The sequence below is a fragment of the Panthera onca genome, chromosome E1, assembly GCF_046562875.1.
Source record: "Panthera onca isolate mPanOnc1 chromosome E1, mPanOnc1 haplotype 2, whole genome shotgun sequence".
Taxonomy (NCBI): domain Eukaryota; kingdom Metazoa; phylum Chordata; class Mammalia; order Carnivora; family Felidae; genus Panthera; species Panthera onca.
In genome coordinates, this window is record NC_138352.1 from 37,210,748 (window position 1) to 37,228,553 (window position 17,806).

Here is a 17,806-nt window from a genome sequence, read left to right on the forward strand (position 1 = left end):
TCTCTCAAAAACAAACATTAAAAAATAAAATAAAAATGAAATCTAGGTTAGTTGGAACCACTAAATCAATATTCATTTCATGACTCACTACTGCGTGGTAACTTGCAAAATTTTAAAAACACACAAAATTCTACAACCTTACCTGCATTATCTCTCACCTGGGCTCTTGCAGTACCCCCCACCAATTTTCCAGCTGCCTATCAACCTGACCCCTGCCCTGTCCTTTATACACACCCTACCTGTCCTTGCCAGCAGCCCCAGGGCTGACTAAATCTCCGAATCCCTGCCCTATGGTGGGGCCTCACCTTAATGTTCTAGCTCTTTCTCTCTCTGCACACCACCAGGCACCCTCTCTGGCACCCAACACCCACAGTGCTGCCTCTCCCAATAGATCCCTGGTTGTAGGCAGGTAGCAGTGTCTCCAGGGAAGGCGAACCGGTTAAGGTAATCCATTTCCCTTTGCTGCGGATTAAGAAGGGTGTGATTCTGTTTGGGGGCGTATCAGGAAAGAGAAGCAGCCGCCTCCCCTTTCTTCCTGAGACTCTGGTAGCCGAGGAACTAAGAGCAACAGCCACCTCTGCGGGACAAGTAATGCTGACAACAGAGCATGAAGAACAGAGGCGCCTGGGTGGCTCGGTCAGTTAAGCGTCTGGCTCGATCTCAGCTCAAGGCATGATCTCATGTCATGGTTTGTGGGATCCAGCCCCTTGTCGGGTTCTGCACGGGGCCTGCTTGGGATTCTCTCTCTCCCTCTCTCTGTGCCCCTTCCCCCCTCTCTCAAAATAAATAAACGTTTTGGAAGAAAAACTGTCAAGGCAAAACCAACACTTAAAAAAAAAAAAGCCTGAAGAATGCCTTGATGACGTTGTTCCCTGAAACCATCCACCTGCAGACTTTTGGTTCAGTACGAGATAAACTGACCTAATTGTTTCAGCCACTTGTAGATCAGTATCGTGTTACTTGAAGCTGATAACTTCCTCCTTAATACATCCACTCAGGAGACAGACTGGGTGACTTAAAGTTCCCCATACACGTTCCACGCTGTCTCACCTCTCTCTGCACCTCTGTGTCTGCCGGTCCCTTTCCCTAGGATCCCCTCCAAATGAATTCTCACCTCTCAAGGGCCAACAAGGGTGTCTCCTGCCCCAAGAAGCCCCCCTCTCTGCCAAGCCAGAGCCCTTTTGCCAAACACTTGATTCGTATCTCTCTCAAAATACAATCTGTCTTCAACTATGGGGCTTTTTGTTTTGTTTTGTTTTGTTTTGACCATATGGCTTTGTCCCCTTATTTGACTCTGGGGATCTGGAAGCTACCAACTAAAATATATCAAAAATCCATTCCTGGGGGCACCTGGGTGGCTCAGTCGGTTGAGCGTCCGACTCTTGACTTTGGCTCATGTCATAATCTTGTGGTTCATGGGATCAAGCCCTGCATCAGGCTCTGCGCTGACAGCGTGGAGACTGCTTGAGATTCTTTCTCTCCCTCTCTCTCTGCCCTCTCCCTGCTTGTGCTCTAAATAAATAAATAACTCCATTTAAAAAAAAAAGAGACAACAGGGAAAAAGCAAGTCGCAGAGTGAAAGCAAATATTTTCAAAACATATAACTAACAAAGAACTGGTATCCAAAAAAAAAAAAAAAAAAAAAAATATATATATATATATATATATATATATATATATATAAATTCCTAGAAAGTAAGAAAAAGGCAGGCAAACCAACTGAAAAAAAAGAATGGGCAGAGGATTGGAATAAGCACTTCACCTAAAGAGGGCATTTAAATGACCAATTAACAGATGAAAATGCGTTCTTTTATTAGTCATCAGAGAAATGCAAATCAAAATCTATGATGTGATAGCACCACACAGACATGAGAACAGCTGAAGTGAAAAAGACATAATACCGATAGATCAATAAACCTGGAGTGTCGGCAAGGATGTGGAACTCTCACACTTGCTTGTGGAAGTGGGGATTGGTGGAATTACTTTGGAAAACCACCTGGCAGTATCGACTAAAGCTGAGCATATGTATCCTCAGTGAGCCAGCCATCCCACCCTGGGTGTAAATTCAATAGAATGCAAACATACGTGCACTAAAAAACATGGAATATGTGTATAAAGTTGGGAGTATGCGGTAGTTTTTGATTTACAAAAACTGCAGCTTCCCAGAGTCAAACCTCCTACCAGAATGTTCATAGCAGTGTCCCTCGTATAAGCCAAAACATGGGATATCTCAAATGTCAAAAGAAAGTATATGGAATAAGCTTCAAATACATCCAGCATCATGGAGGAATTTCACAAACATAATGTTGAGGGAAAGAAGCCACATGATTTATATCAAGTGTAAAAATAGACAAAAGAATATAGGGGGATAAAAATCAGATTACCTTTAGGGACTAGAAACTGAAGGGGGACGGGAGCCTTTTGGAATGCCGGTTTCTGTGTTTTTGTGGCTTGTTTTGTTTTTGGTTTCATTTTGTTTTGTTTTTAGCTCTGGGTACTAGTTAAACGTGTGTGCACTTAGTAAAAATTCATCAAATTGCACATTTATTATTTGTGCTTTTCTGTTTGTTATATTTCAATAAAAGTTTACATCCAAGTGCAATTCTCCGAGTCACCTGAATTAGATATGCATCATATAAGGTTTGAATGTTTAGTGATATAATCTATTCTATTTAGTCTTCAAAGTTGTTCACTTCCCAAACGTAGCCCGGATTTCCATGAAAGGGCTGCTGATTCTTGCATAGACCATTCTGGGCAAGGAACACAAGACGTCTCTTTGCTCCCCCTCCCCAGGAAGAGATCAGAGGGGACAAGAATGGGTAGAGGGAAGGTAATTGGTCCTCCTAATGTCACTTGGGCAAAAGTTTTGGATTTTTTTCCCTGCTTTTATGTTACATTGTCTTACTGTCTTGTTAAAAGATATTACACAGGGGCACCGGGGTAGCTCAGTCACTTGAGTGCCTGACTTCGGCTCAGGTCATGATCTCATGGTTCATGAGTTCGAGCCCCCACATAGAGTTCGCTGCTGTCAGCACAGAGCCTGCTTTGGATCTTCTGTTCCCCCACACCCCCGCCTCTGCCCCTTCCCCGCTTGTACTCTCACTCTCAAAAATAAATAAATCTTTAAAAATAAATAAATTATAAATAAATAAATGGTATCACACAATTAAAATTATAAGGCAAATGATCAAAATAAGAAACAGTATTCAATCTGAAATTCAGAATACTTGGGTTCACGCTCCGACACTGCTACATATTACGCATGTGTATCTCAGTTTACTTCTGTAAGAACAGTTTTGTGCAAAATAAAGTTCAAAGTACCGCTCTCACAAGGTTGTTGTGAAGATGAAATTATATAAATCATAGGGAAAAGAGAAAGTGTTACACAACGGAAATGACTTTTTTTTCACAGTGGAAGATATGATAAAGTGGACAATTGATTCTATAGGTTGAGATGAAATGTGATTGCCTAAGAAACCACCTCAAGAAGAAAATCCCTAGGTGTTTTCTAAAACCATCCTCAGGGCACCTGGCTGGCTCAGTCAGAAGAGCCCGTGACTCTTGATCCTAGGGTTGTGGGTTCGAGCCCCACGTTTGGTGTAGAACTTTCTTGAAAAAAAAAAAAAAAACTTAAAAAAATAAAATAATCCTCTATCTGATTAATTTAGGTATAACAATAGGAAATAGAAGTTTTAGATTTTCGAGCCCAATTTTAAAACTCCACTTCAACAGGGTAGCACCAACGTTCAAATCACATTTCCAACAGGTGTCACCCTAACCCCTTTGATTGTGGGTTTGAGCAAACCTCTGTGACTAACTTCTCACTCAGTGCTCCAGGTAATGATATCAAATGTAAACACTCAATTACCGTGTGTTAATTCGGGACTTCTTTTCTGGCTCTTCAGGTTTCACAACGGGATGTTTCAACTCCTTGTGGTATTTTACTCAGAATGCAAACCCGAACGAACGACGGGTTGCCTGTGTAATGGAGGTCTCAACTCCATTCCCAGTTCAACCAACATTTTTTGGGGGTGTGTGTGGCAAAGCTCACATAACATAAAATTCACCATTTTAACTGTTTTAAAGTGTACAATTCAGTGGTGTTTGGTACATTCGCAGTGTTGTGCAACTATCACCACTATGTAGTTCCAGAACCTTTTCAACACCCTAAAAGGAAACCTTGTACCCATTTAGCAGTCATTCTCCTGCCCGCCCCTCCCAGCCCCTGGCAACCAGGAATCCACTTCCTGTCTCTATGGATTTGCCTATCCTGCACATTTCACATAAATAGATCAACCAACTGGGCGTGCCTGGGTGGCTCAGTCTGTGAAGCATCTAACTTTGGTTCAGGTCATGATCTTGCGGGTTTCGTGAGCTCGAGCCCCGCTTTGGGTAAAACATGAGCCCTGTTTCTCTCTCCCTCCCTGTCTCTCTCTCTGCCCCTCATTCACTTGCGCCCTCTCTCTCTCTCTCTCTCTCTGAAAAAAAAAAAAAAAAAAGTCGGGGTGCCTAGGTGGCTCAGTGGGTTAAGCATCCGACTTCAGCTCAGGTCATGATCTCATGGTTCATGGGTTCAAGCCCCTCTTCAGGCTCTGTGCTGACGGCTCAGAGCCTGGAGCCCACTTGAAATTCTGTGTCTCCCTCTCTCTCTGCCCCTTCCCAACTTGTGCTCTCTCTCTCAAAAATAAATAAACATTAAAAAAAATTTTTTTTAAAAAGCGATTGATCAGCATTTTTGGGGCCCAGCACTTGCTAAGCACCAAGAATACAAAGATGAATATGACAGTCTTCTGTTAACAAGATCACTGACAACTGGGACAAATAGATTTTAAAAAATGATAGTACAATGTGATGATTATTGTAACAGAAATGTGAGCATTGTGAGGAAATAGATGCGGGAGATAGGGCAAACTGTAAGAAGTAAGATTTGAGGGTGCCTGAGTGGCATAGTTAAGTAGCCAACTCTTGGTTTCAGCCCAGGTCATGATCTCACAGTTTCGTGGGTTGGAGCCCCACATCAGGCTCTGTGCTGCCAGTGCAGAGCCTGCTTGGGATTCTCTGTCTCCTCTCTTTGTTCCTCCCCTGCTAGCTCTGTCTCTGTCTCTCTCAAAATAAAGAAATAAACTTAAAAAAAAAGTAAGATTTGAATATAGGCATAGAGGCAAGAGTTTGCTAGAACAGTGGGGCTGGGCAAGAGGGCAGGGTAGAGGAGGTGGGAGCTGCAGTAGTAGAGAAGTAGCTGGAGCAAGGCACAAGAGCAGAGAGTTGGACAGCTCTGTGCTCACAGGAGGTTGACAAAGCACACCCCAAGCATGTTTCCACCCTAGGGCCTTTGCATTTGCTGGCCCCTTTTCCTGGGACACTCTTCTTTCAGGTCGGTGCCTGGTAGGCTCAACCCCTTCCTTCAGATCTTTGCTTCAATGTCACCTCCTCAGAGAGGGCCTCCTTCACCTCCCTATCAAAACAGCATCTTTATAATAAACTTTTTTAAATAAAGTTTTAATAAACTTTATTAAAGAAAAACAACAGCATCTTCTGTCCCTCTCTATCTTCTTACTCTGTACTCCTTTTCAGCCTTTATCGCTCTGGTACCATATTGTATATAGGTATATGATTCTCTGTTCATTTTCTGTCTCCCTCACTTGAAGGTAAGCTGTACAAAGGCAGGACTCTTTGCTTTGTTTATAGTTATATTCCCAGCACCCATAACAATGCCTGGCACATATTGTAAGCCCCATAAATTTTAATGAGTGGAGAAGCAATCACTTTGGCAGCATTGCGGTGGGGAGTCCCTCTGGGTTCTGAGCTGCTTCCTGCTGAAGACAGAGCAATATTGAAAGCACCAAGCAATAGGTAAACTCGATCAGATTCTTCTGATTGGCTGTCACAGACTATGAGTCTGGAGTGCTCTCTTGTCCAGTGAGAGTAGATGCAGAATTGAATACAAGAGAGGCTAACGTCCCGAAGGAGACAAGAGCTCCTAACAGGGGTTTCATCTCCGTGTTTCTTGAGCTCACAAGGTATTACCCACCGTGTGAATGTGAAGAAAACAATCAGATAGCAATTGACCGGTGTGTGTAAGAACAAAGGCTCTGGGAAGCAAGTGGAGTTTGTGATAATATATTGGCATCAGATGGAAAGTAATTTCCTGCAGCTGACATAACAAGTTACTCGTGATTCCATTACAATATCTCACTAGCTAACCTCAGGCACTTTCACCCCATGATGGTGACTTTCTGCCCTAAGCTTTCCTCTAACCCATTTATATAAGCAGCACCTATTTCCCCACAGTTGGCTGCTTGATTTTCCACTGTTTCCCTTGCCTGCCTATTATTTCCCTTCAAAAGGAAAACATTTTTTGTGATCCCACGTCCTCTCACCTTATTGTTTATTATTTTTTACCTGTATTAATTTTTTCGTTTATTTTGCAAGTATGTTTTGAGTCCCTGCTACGCAGCAGGCAGGTGCCGGGATGCAACAGAGGACAGAGCGACCTGTCCCTGCCCTCAGGAAGCTGAGATGAGTAAGGGAGACAGGAAACCAGTGAGCAATTACAGGCGATTCAGGTACTTGAAAATCCTAGCATTAAAGAGGGGAAACTCTCTGGACACAAAGATACTCATAGTTGCATCATGTGTAACAGCGAAATATTGGTCACAATCGATGTCTGACAACAGGGAAATATACATACCTCATGGAATATTGCAGAGCTATTAAAATGATGTCATGGGGCGCCTGGGTGGCTCAGTGGGTTGAGCGTCCGACTTCGGCTCAGATCATGATCTCGTGGTCTGTGAGTTCAAGCCCCATGTCAGGCTCTGTGCTGACAGCTGGGAGCAGGGAGCCTGCTTAGGATTCTGTGTCTCCCTCTCTCTCTGCCCCTCCCCCACTCATGCTCTGTCCCTCTCTGTCTCAGAAATAAACATTAAAAAAAATAATAAAATAAAATAAAATGATGTCATGATACATCTATAACAATACGATAAGGGACATTATGTGAAGAAAGTAAAAAAAAAATTATATGAAAAAATATGATCCCGATGATATATAAAAAAATGTATGGAAGTCCAGAAGAAAATCTAGGAAAATGTTAATAAAGACTGATAGTAGGACAATTGAAAGGATAATATTAGGTTGAACTGCATGCCGTTACTTTTTTTTTAAAGTTTACTTATTTATTTTTGAGAGAGAGAGAGCGCACATGTGCCCTGGTTGTGGGGTGTGGTGGTGGGGGGTGCGGAGCTGGAAGGGGGAGGGGCAGAGAGGAAGGGGAGAGAGGGAGAGAGAGAATCCCAAGCAGGCTCCATGCCAATGAGGGACTCCATCTCACCAACGATGAGATCGTGACCGGAGCCGAAATCAAGAGTGGGATGCTCACACAACTGAGCCAAACAGGCACCCCAACTTTTGTAAGTCTGCTTCATACCATCAACCAAATATATTGATGAAAGGGGTCCAAGGCAGACTTAGATTCAAATCCCAGCTCCAATACTACGTACTGTCCAGTATGCATCATCTCAGTTGTGTAACCTGAGTAGTAAATTTACTTTGTCTGGGGCCTCAGTTGCCTCGACTATAAAATGGACATAAAAATAGGTCAGACTTCAGGGTTGTATTTAAGATTAAATGCAATAATGTCTGACATACATTCATCTCTGAATAAATGGTGGTCATAATTGTAGGTGGCGTTTTCTTCTTTATTGTATTTTCCAAATTTCCTGTAATTAGAGTTCAAAAAACCTATCTAGTAAACATAATTATTTAAATTTTCAAAGGGGTTGTGATCTATTCCCCAGGGATCTGGAGCCAAGTCCAGGGCTGGGAATGTGGTTGAAAGCTTTCTTCCAACCCCTGCGGTGGCTGGACTCAGCTCCACAGACAGTGACCCTGAGAGCAGGGCTTGATGTTTGTGCTTGGCGGACCCTGGGAGCTTTGTTTACAGAGGACGCTGGGTCCCAGGGCCTGAACTGCCCCCTCACCTCTGCAGCTGCTACGGACTGAGCCCACGAAGAAGGCTGCCTCAGCCCATCCTGCCCCTCACAGCCTGGCCCCTGATCCCAGTCATGACAACCTTTGGCACAGTTAATCTTCCCTTAAGAGCAGCCTCTGGTTCCTGAACACAGGCCCGAGCTGAACCCTGATCATGTCCCATGCCCACGGAGTGGGCTGTAGCATTTCTGTTTGTGGTGATGAAATATTTGTGGAAACAGTTGTGATAGTTGCGTGGCATCGTGAATGTATTCAATGCCACTAAATCGTACACTTAAAAATGGCTAAAGGGGCCGGTTTTACGTTATAGAGATTTTACTACAATTTTTTGAAAAGTGAAAAAAAAAAAAAAAAAAACCCAGACGAAAGAGGGCAGGGTTGACCTGTGGGATTTGGTGACAGAACCTGGGCTGACACCAGGAGGCCTCTATTTTGACCTCCATTCAGCCCCTTCGGCTCTTTGACCCTGGGTAACTTAACTCCTCTGAGGATAGATAACCCACTGCCCTCAGGGCAGTCATGGAACTCAAATGTGACCAAATGGTGTGAAACTCTCTGTAAAACAATCAATAATTCTTAATTAGTATTATCGCCTTAACCTTGCCCCATAAAAGAAACCCATTACAAACAAAATACAATAGTACCTTTTTTTTTATATATATTTATTTAGTGTCTGAAGACCTTAAGGCTTGGAATTCTGTAAATGGAAACCTCCAGAAATAAGGGCAGGTGGAGGGCAAACACGAGGAATCTCTCAATCTCTGGCTCCTCACCAGGAAGGAGATGCTGTGTTTTTCCTGGTGTTGTGGGGAAGGAATATTCAAAGGTGCATAATCTAGGAGGGCTTGGGGTGTTGCCTTGGCACTGGGCAGCAGAGAAATGATGTCCTTGCCCTGTCCTGTCTTTGCCCCCCTGCCTCCCCCCTCGTCTTGCCTTCCTATCTTAGGTTGCCTTTCCCATCTGTCTCTTGGGAGATTTATTTCTGTCTCTTTTTTCATCTTAAGCAGCGGAAATGAATCATCTTTCAGCCTGTTTGGTAAACAGGCCCATGCCCTCTGACCCCCTCTGGGCTCTCTCTGGCTCCTCTGGAGCTGCCGCTGGGCTAGGTCTCACCACCCCCCCCCCCCCCCAACACACACACAGTCAAGACCCTCCTGGCTGGTTATTTTTGGTAATGTCCCTCTCCTCCCAGGCGTGGAGGCTTGACCTCCTGGGCCCTGTGGAAAATGGGAAATGACACACAGCATTCCATATGATGATCCCACGAGCTGACCAGAGAGGGACAGGGAAAGCACGGGAGCCACCCTGTTCTGAGGGTTCTATGCGCCACGCACCCACTGGCACATCTCAGTGACCCTTATTAAGTGGGTCTTCCCAAATCCTCATTTTCCAGAGGAGGAGTACAAGGCTCAGAGAAGTGAAGGAATATGACCAAGGCCACCGAGCTGGTAAGGGGTGGAGCCAAGATTCAAAACCTGTATTCTTGGATTCATTCCATGATACCATGCTGCCCTATGTATCCACATATATGTATGCACGTATGTTGAACTGGGGATACAGGAGGGTCAGCTAGAACTTGGGCTGCAACGATCAGGATGAAAATGTAACATCCTTGCGCATTAAGCTATATGCATATGACAGATGGGTGTTTACCTACGGAGGGGAGGACAAGTGTGAGCACTGTGTGCCTTCCCCGGCACCTGGGGACCACAGAGAAAGGGATCAACGAGGGCCAGGGATGGGGGAGGGAGACCCCAGATTCCAGACCACCTGAACCCTGCCCACACCTCACAGCGATGGAACCTCACAGATAAAAGTGCCTAGTTGAGTCCGCGTTGGTGAAACCACGCTTCCTGGTGAACTCAGTTATGCAACTATTGGACTTCTAAAAATGTGCAGGTGCTGTTTCTAGGAATTATGTGGGATACAGAAATAAATCTGCTGACGTCAAACTATCCAGCGGGGCCACGTGTGTATTGGAGGTGTGGGAGGGATTAATATAAATACATAAATAACCGATGCAGCGTAGATAGAAAATGCTCAGGGCCAAAGGGATGGACGGATCCTGTAACAGGGTTCTAGCAGGACCAGAAGCTGGAGAGATTGCTCTAGGCTGGGTATTGAGGAGGGCTTCCCGGGGAGGTCTCTAAGTAGATGTAAGCGCTACATCAGTAGAAAGCTTTAACGGAAGTTAGATCCTGTCTAATTTTCCACGGAGCCCAGAGACACAGACATGCCCTTATTCCCCTTTCACAGAGGTGGAAACTGAGGCCAGAGAGGTCGACTGGGATGTCCACAGTCCCGCAGCTAGCAAGCGGCCGACGGGTTTTTGCTCTTGGGCCAGCCAACGTGACGGTTTCCCAGTCCCGCACTCGGGTCCCTCCCCGCGAGACGGGCTCCAGCAGGGCGCAGAGTGGCGGGAGCGGGGGCCGCCGGCACGCGCCGGGGGCGGGGCCGAAGGGCCGGAGGGGCGGGGCTGGCTGGCGGCGGGGCGGCCGCGCGGGAGGCGCAGGGGCTGAGTCCCTTTCCACCTGCCGGCGCGAGCGCAGCGCCATGGGCGGCCGCCAGCCGGGGGACCGCCGGGCTGAGCCCCGCTGAGCCCACCGGGCCGGCCATGGGCGACCGCGAGCGCAACAAGAAGCGGCTGCTGGAGCTGCTGCAGGCGGCGGGCACCGGCAACTCTCACTGCGCCGACTGCGGGGCGGCGGGTAAGGGCGCGGAGGCCCGGAGCAGGACCCCTGCCCTCCTCCCCTCCTTCCAGACCCGGTCCCGTCCCGGGCCCCCGCCGGACTCGGGCGTGACCCTTCTGACACCTTCGCACCCAGCCCGCGAATCTCCGACCCGCGCCCCTGGCCGAGCTCTCCACATCCGATGCGGCGCTCACCAGAACCCAGATCCCCTGACCTCCCCACTCTGGACCCCTACACTAGACCCGGACCCGGATGCCCTGACCGTCTCGATCGCCTCCCAGCCAGACAGCCCCCCCCCCCCCCCCCCCCCCCCAGACCTCAGTCCCTGATGTCTTCATCCGGACCTGGTCACCTCCCACGCTCTCGGACCCAAACATCCCCCACACCGAGGGGTCCAGGCCCATGGCTCCTGACCTTCCAGTGACCCCTTCCCTGCCCCCGGACGCCCCCGGGTCCTCCCACGTTCCTGCCGCGCAGCGCGCGGACCCTGCGGACGTCCAGGGGCCCTGCGGCGCACTTCCCCACCTGCAGATCCCCAGCTTGGCTTCCCGGGGTCGGCCCCTCCCTCCGCGCTCTCCTCTCGGTTCCCCGGAGTCTTGTCACTTCCACTTCGTGCTCGCCGCAACTTCTCGCCCCGCATCCCTACACTCCTTCCAGGATCATCCTGGTCGCCGCCGTGCCTTGGCGGGTGGGCTGACCAGAAGGTTGCATGCGGGTATCTTAGTTAACAAGGTGGTGGGGGGGGGGGGGTGGGCCGAGAGAGAAAAGTTTCCCAGCCTGGGCAGCGCTGGGCACCGCCGCATGAATTCTAACCGCCAAGCCCACCTCTCCCAGCAGCCCCAGCCCAGCCCTGGTCTCCGTGCCTAGCTCACCATACAGCTCCCCTTCTACCCTCTTTGCCCCACAGATCCTGACTGGGCCTCCTACAAGCTGGGCATCTTCATCTGTCTGAATTGCTCCGGCGTCCACCGCAACTTCCCAGACATCAGCAGAGTTAAATCCGTGAGACTTGACTTCTGGGATGACAGTACCGTGGAGGTAGCGAGGGGCGCGCGTGGACAGCCTTGGAACCGCAGAACCGGGGTGGAGGCGGTGGGTAGGGCGTCCAGAGCAGGAAACTGAGTTTCAGAGAGGAGCAAGAACTAGCAAGAGAAAACACAGCCTGTTAGAGTGCCTGCCTAGGCAGAGGCCCTGAGTTCAAGGCCCTGAGCTTGTTATTTCCCTTAGTTTCCACATCTGTATTGTAAGGATACCACTACCCCTTCCCCCGGTTGCCAGAAGGATTAAATGTAGGCTCAATGCAAGTCCAAACTAAATAGTCAAGTAACAGCTGCTGTTATCATTAGCTGAAGTCTTGGACTGGAACAGTATACTGATCATGGTCTGCAGTCCCCCTTCCGGCCCCCATAACCAGGAAGGGCACCATTTTGCTCTCCTGACCTATGCAAATGGATGCAATCTGGATGATAATACCGTTTTGGGCAGAAGACCTTCAGAGAACAAGCAGTTCTAAACTGTACTGGTTGGCTGAGGATTTCAAGGACTATTGGAAGAGCAGGCCCATGTTTACAGAGAGCCCACTCTGTGCCGGGCCCTGTGCTAGATGCCTTATTCGTTGGACACATAGTTACTGTAAGCTTACTAGGTGCTGGGTATTAAGAAAAGAACAATGAATGAGATAAAGTCTCGTCCCATGGGGAGCTTACACCCTTCTAGTGCAGGGGAAAGACAGGAAACCAGTAACCAGCACATAGACCTGAAGGTTGTTTCTTTGTCCTTACAACCCCCCTGTTAAACTTTCTTCATTTTTGCAGTTGAAATCCCTGAAGCTCACAGGGTTAAGTATCGCCCAGGGGTCACTCAGTGAATAAACTGAACAGCTGGAATGTGAAATCTGCTCTGTTGGGGTCCAAAGCCCATGCAAATCCTGGGTCACAGCCCAGCAGCCCCAGGGGAGGGGAGAAGGGTTCACTCTGCTCACAGGATGTGAATTAGCAACCTGATGTCTCTTCCCACATGGGCCCTAACCCCAGATATGCCACCTCTGTTACTGAGTGCTAACTCTTGGCCAGGGCCACTCTTGGCATATCTGCCTCTGGGTACCTCGGGCGTCATAGGGCCCCAGTGATCACCCTGACTTAAGTACTCAGTGGCGCCAGCTCTGACTTCTTCCATCCTCCAGCTATGTCTATCCGCTGCAGGCTTGCCGGGACTGGTGCTGGTGGTCCTGGCCATCTGTGGAGGGGGTGGGACAAAGTACATGAGCTTTGGAGTTGGACAGGTTTGGGTTGAAATCCTAGCTCTCCACTTTCTAGCTGTGTCACCTTGAGTAAGTCACCTAACCTCTCTGAGCCCCAGTTGCCTCACCTTTAAAATGAGGATGGTGGTATTAAAATTGTTGAGGGGATGGAATGAAGTAATGGGTAAGAACTGAGAAGTTCTCTGCCAGCGTGAGGCGTGGTTGTTACTGTACCTCAGTGTTCTGGCCTGGGGCTTCCCAGCAGCATGAATGACCAAGCCTGGGGTGTGTCAAACCCCAAGTAGGAGTGTCTCCTGACTGGGTCTAGGAGCCAGTGGGAAGAGTGGCCTTCTGGGTAGACCATGGTTTCATTTCACATTTTTTCATGTTCTAATATTACCCCAACTTGCTGCTGTCTTGCAGTTTATGACCCACAACGGGAACCTCCGTGTGAAGGCCAAGTATGAAGCCAGAGTCCCTGCTTTCTACTATATCCCCCAAGCCAACGACTGTCTGTGAGTGGGTGATTTCTCGGTCTCACCTCCCCCACCCCTGTTCCATTTGTCTGTGGTGGTCTTTTCTTTTCTTAAAAAATTTTTTAATGTCTATATCTGAGAGAGAGAGAAAGCACGGGGGAGGGGCAGAGAGAAAGGGGGACAGAGGATCCAAAGCAGGCTCCTCTCTGACAGCAGAGAACCTAACGCGGGCCTCGAACTCACAACCGTGAGATCATGACCTGAGCCGAAGTCGGATGCTTAACTGGCTGAGCCACCCAGGCGCCCCTGTGGTGGTCTTTTCTATGGACCTGGTGGATCCAGAAAGACATTTGGTACTGTCATGGAGAACACGTAGACATGGCCTAGTTCCCTCTCTGTCTTTATTGCGTGGATTGTCACTTCACTGTCTGGGACTCAGTTTCCAAGCTGTGAAATAGGGCATTTTCTCTGTGATTCCTTTGCCTCTGATGTTCTCCTAGCCTACTGGTGGTGGCTAACTTGATAGAGAAGAAAAACGCTGGTATTTTAGTAGAGCAAATGTGTTCCAGCTACTTCCTATGGAGTGTTGTGCCCAAGGCTGTCCCACAGACCTCAGCATAGCTGCAACGCAGCTGTCTGGCCCCAGGTCCCTAAGTAGTAACCATATAAATAAGAGTAGTCACTAATATTCATTGAGCTTTACCTAGGTACCTGTGCTAAATGCTTATGGGCATGAATTTGTTTAATTCAACAACTCTGAGACAACACTGCCTTGATCTCCATGATACAGATGAAGTACCTGAGGCTCATAGAGACAGAACTGGGACTGACTAGCCCATCTGACACCAGGGCCTGCTGTTGGGTACCATGGCACTGGGGAAATTCAATATAAGGGGGGGAAACTGTGAAGCATCACGAGGTTTCAGGTCCCTACACGTGAGGGGTCAGTGTGACTTCAGCCTCTGCAGGACTGACTGCCTGAGGTTTAGCCTCCCTCCCAGGGACTCAGCCTCACTGTCAGGGTTGCTAGGCAGCGCCCCACCCCCACCCCCAGTATAAATGTGAAGAAGGTACCCTTTGGGCAGACACAGCTCATGGGGGGTATGGCTTGCGGAGAGCAGGCTGTATTTCAGCCACCATTGTCTTCTAGTGTCAGCAGGAAGCTCTTGGCCAGTGCACAAACTGTACAACTGTACTTAGTACCCTGCCATTTCCCAATATTTAAGCAACCCAGGGGCTACTGATGCAGCATGGAGTGGCAGAGGAGGCACAGTTTTGCACTCAGAAGATCCCAGTATTGTTTCCTGACTCTTACCACTCTGTGGCTGTGAAAAAGTGGACAAGTTACCCAACTTCTCTGAATCATGGCATCATCATCTGTGAAATGTAGATAACGATGCCCATATCATGGCATGATGGTAGAGATTAAATGAGATAATTTGTGTAAAATGTCTCACAGGCCACATGACAGGCTAGTTTTAACCCGTTTCTTCGGAATGCTGTCTGGTCCCTGGGCCAGCTGAGGGATGTGCCAGGCTTAACTCAAGAGGGTCTGGCTCACCTTGCCTCACTGCTGCCACTCAGCCCTTTGCTGCAAAGAGAAAGGAACAGGCATTTGATGAACACCTACTATGTGCTCAGCTTTCTGCCAGCACTACAGACACTACTTGCTGTGACTTTAACCACAGCCCTGTACCTTACCCGCTTTTAGCAGAACACTCATGGCCTCCTCCCTGTAATTCTAAGGGTCCTCAAAGTTTCCCACCTCTAGGACCAGGCCTGGGGCCTCAGTCTCCATTCCCTTTCCCGGCTCCGATGCTGTCACTCAGGATTCCACGGTGGGCTTGGTGACTCTCCTCAACGTGCTGGGTGTGAGGGCTGTGCATTAGGTAGGACTCTTGGTGGTAAGTGACAGAAACCCAGTTTAAACCAGCTTAGGCATGAGGGGATTTTATGGGTTCTGGGAATCAGACGGTAGGAGGGACACAGGTGGAGCCACCCTCAGGAAGGACAAGCCAGGGGCTCAAACGCTGTCAGGCCTCTCCTACTCTGTCTGGCTCTCATTCCTGCACCTTTTCCTCAGCCAGGCTTTTTTCATAGAGCTGGGAACAAGGCCACTTCCCGGTCCCCGGCCCCAGCTCTCAGTCTGACCCAGAGAGGGCTTCCAATCCATCCCTCTCTTGGTTTTGCTCCACACAGCCCAGGGCAGAGCTCTGATTGGCCAGTTCAGGCCAAGGGCCCAGCTCTAGGTCATTCCAAGTGTCTTGGAAGTAAACCTTGGAACATTTCCCTGGAAAAGGCAAGAGGGAACCAAACAGTTGAAATAAGTTTCCTGCAGGGTTCATGGAGGACAATATCTGATTAAGCTAACATTAAACTCCTAGTATGTGCTGATCGTGGTACTAGGCCCTTTTATATACATTTAAACTCCTCCTAGACCCTGAGGGGTAGGTAGGTATAATATTATTAACATATCCCCAAGTTCAGAGAAGTTAAGTAACTTGCTGTTGGTCACACAACGGATAAATCGTAGAGGAGGATGAGATCCCAGGTGGTTGGACCCCTATGTCACTTCTCTGTCCAGTGTGGCATGCCCAGACTTGTGGGAAAGCCACAGGAAGAGGTTCATGGACTCCCCTGGCGTCAGCTTATGAGCATGCAGTGGGGGGGGGGGGGGGGGGGGGGTGGCGGTGGCAGTGTAGATGGTCCAGGGGAGCCGGTTGACCTAGAGGGCTGGGCTGGGGTTGGAATAGCCCAGTGGTTTTCATAGAGCCCCTTGGGGGAAATCTTTTTCCTCAGGAGACACTGGAAGTATCTAAAGACATTTTGGGGTGTCCTAACTAGGGGTGGGGGACTATTGGCATCTAGGGGATAGAGGCCAGAAATGCTGCTAAACCGGCTACAGAACACAGGATGCTCCCCCCTCCCCCACAACAAAGAATTAGCCCCAAGTGTAACGGTAACAAGGCTGAGAAGCCCTGGGTAGTCTGAGCAGACAGTTGCTGTGGTGCTCCCACCCTGTGGTAAGAGGATGTACCAGACACAGTTGACCAAGGGCTCTCTCTTTTTAGGGTCTTAAAGGAACAGTGGATTCGAGCTAAGTATGAAAGACAGGAATTCATGGCCGATGGGAAAACCATCTCACCCCCAGGTAAGTTCTTTTGTGGTCTGCGTTCTAGTGAGTCCTGGAAAATAGAGTGTCTGAGTATCAGGGCCTAATCAGGAGATATCTGCCGGCCTCACTCTGGCCACAGAGGCCAAGGTGTGGGTTCCTCTGCCTCTGAAACAGCAACATGTCAGCTGGTGGGGTTTTATGGTCTGAGTGGTTGAGAAGCATTTTTATCTCAGGTCCCCGCAGGGCCACAAGTGTGTATAGAGTCTTAGTATAAAATTGCAGGAAGACTCACCCTCTGGGCAGAGTAATTAGAAAAAGGCACCCCTGCTCCTGGTGAGGGTAGCCCCTGGTGTGGCACGAGGCTCGGGAAGGCACACGGGAGGGATTTCAGCCTCCCTTTGCACCTTTGTGTGGGGCACGACCTCATCGCTGGCCCTCGACCCCTGGTGGTTGCTGCCCAGCTGCTCTGAGTCCAAGCTGACACCGACCCAGAGTACAAAGTGCACAAAACCACTGTGAGGACCCAGCAGCAGCCGGTGTCAGCCCTCCTAGCCACCAGGAGCACGCGGTATTCTTCGGCCAGCGGGTGCCTGGAGGTCGCTCATTATTTCCGCCCTCTGGAGAGTTTCATTAGGCCGATGTCAACGTGAAGTCGGGCAGGACCATATGGGCGTCTTTCAGAATCATCCCGTTTCTCAGGACTTAGCCTCCTTAAGGGCTTACTCTGTCTTGTGAAACAGCCAAAGAAGGAAGTTAGTGGGGGGAGCCCAACCAAAATCATAAGACATTGCGAATTTGGCTCCAGAGGGAACCCTGCGTGCTGCAGCTGATAGAGCTAAGTTAGATTTGAGAGGTTTTTAGCACGGGGTGGAGCGTTCGTTCTCCCCTTAAGGAGGTAGAATCTTGAGGATGTAGGTGTTCACTCTTTCTCATCTTTGGCGGCCAAGGTAACCGAGAAGGGTTCTTGTGGAAGCGGGGAAGAGACAATGCACAGTTCCTGAGAAGGAAGTTTGTTCTCCTGGCGAGAGAAGGCCTCCTGAAATACTATACTAAAGAAGAGGTAAGAGGCCAGACCGGCGAGGGCTCCCCTCCCTGAGCCCTGGCTCCCACCCCCCCGGAAGCTGCATTTAAATCAATGGTGCTGAGCCTTATGGCTAGTCTCAGACACTGAGCGTTCAGCACTACATTCTGCCGCTCTTCCTTGGTGATGCAACTCATAGAGTCCACAAAAAAACACACCTTCTCTTCGCTTCAAATCGGATTAAGCCTTGGATGATCACTTGAATTTACTTCACCT

General features: G+C 48.8%; 1 protein-coding gene across 6 annotated transcripts in view; it reads left to right on the forward strand.

The window, feature by feature from the left end:
• Positions 1-10,464: 10,464 nt before the first annotated feature.
• The window catches only part of ADAP2 (ArfGAP with dual PH domains 2), a 34,279-nt gene continuing 26,937 nt past the window's right edge, over positions 10,465-17,806 (forward strand). For 3 of the 6 annotated variants that reach the window (XM_078437493.1, XM_078437492.2, XM_060646714.3), the window contains exons 1-5: positions 10,466-10,697; positions 11,587-11,717; positions 13,342-13,433; positions 16,466-16,545; positions 17,457-17,569. In XM_078437493.1, the coding sequence (XP_078293619.1) occupies positions 10,604-10,697; positions 11,587-11,717; positions 13,342-13,433; positions 16,466-16,545; positions 17,457-17,569 (510 nt within the window). In that variant the 5' untranslated portion in view covers positions 10,466-10,603. Of the gene's footprint in view, positions 10,698-11,170; positions 11,384-11,586; positions 11,718-13,341; positions 13,434-16,465; positions 16,546-17,456; positions 17,570-17,806 lie in introns of those variants that run through there. The other 3 variants (XM_060646715.3, XM_060646712.3, XM_060646716.3) reach the window with 3 other exon arrangements.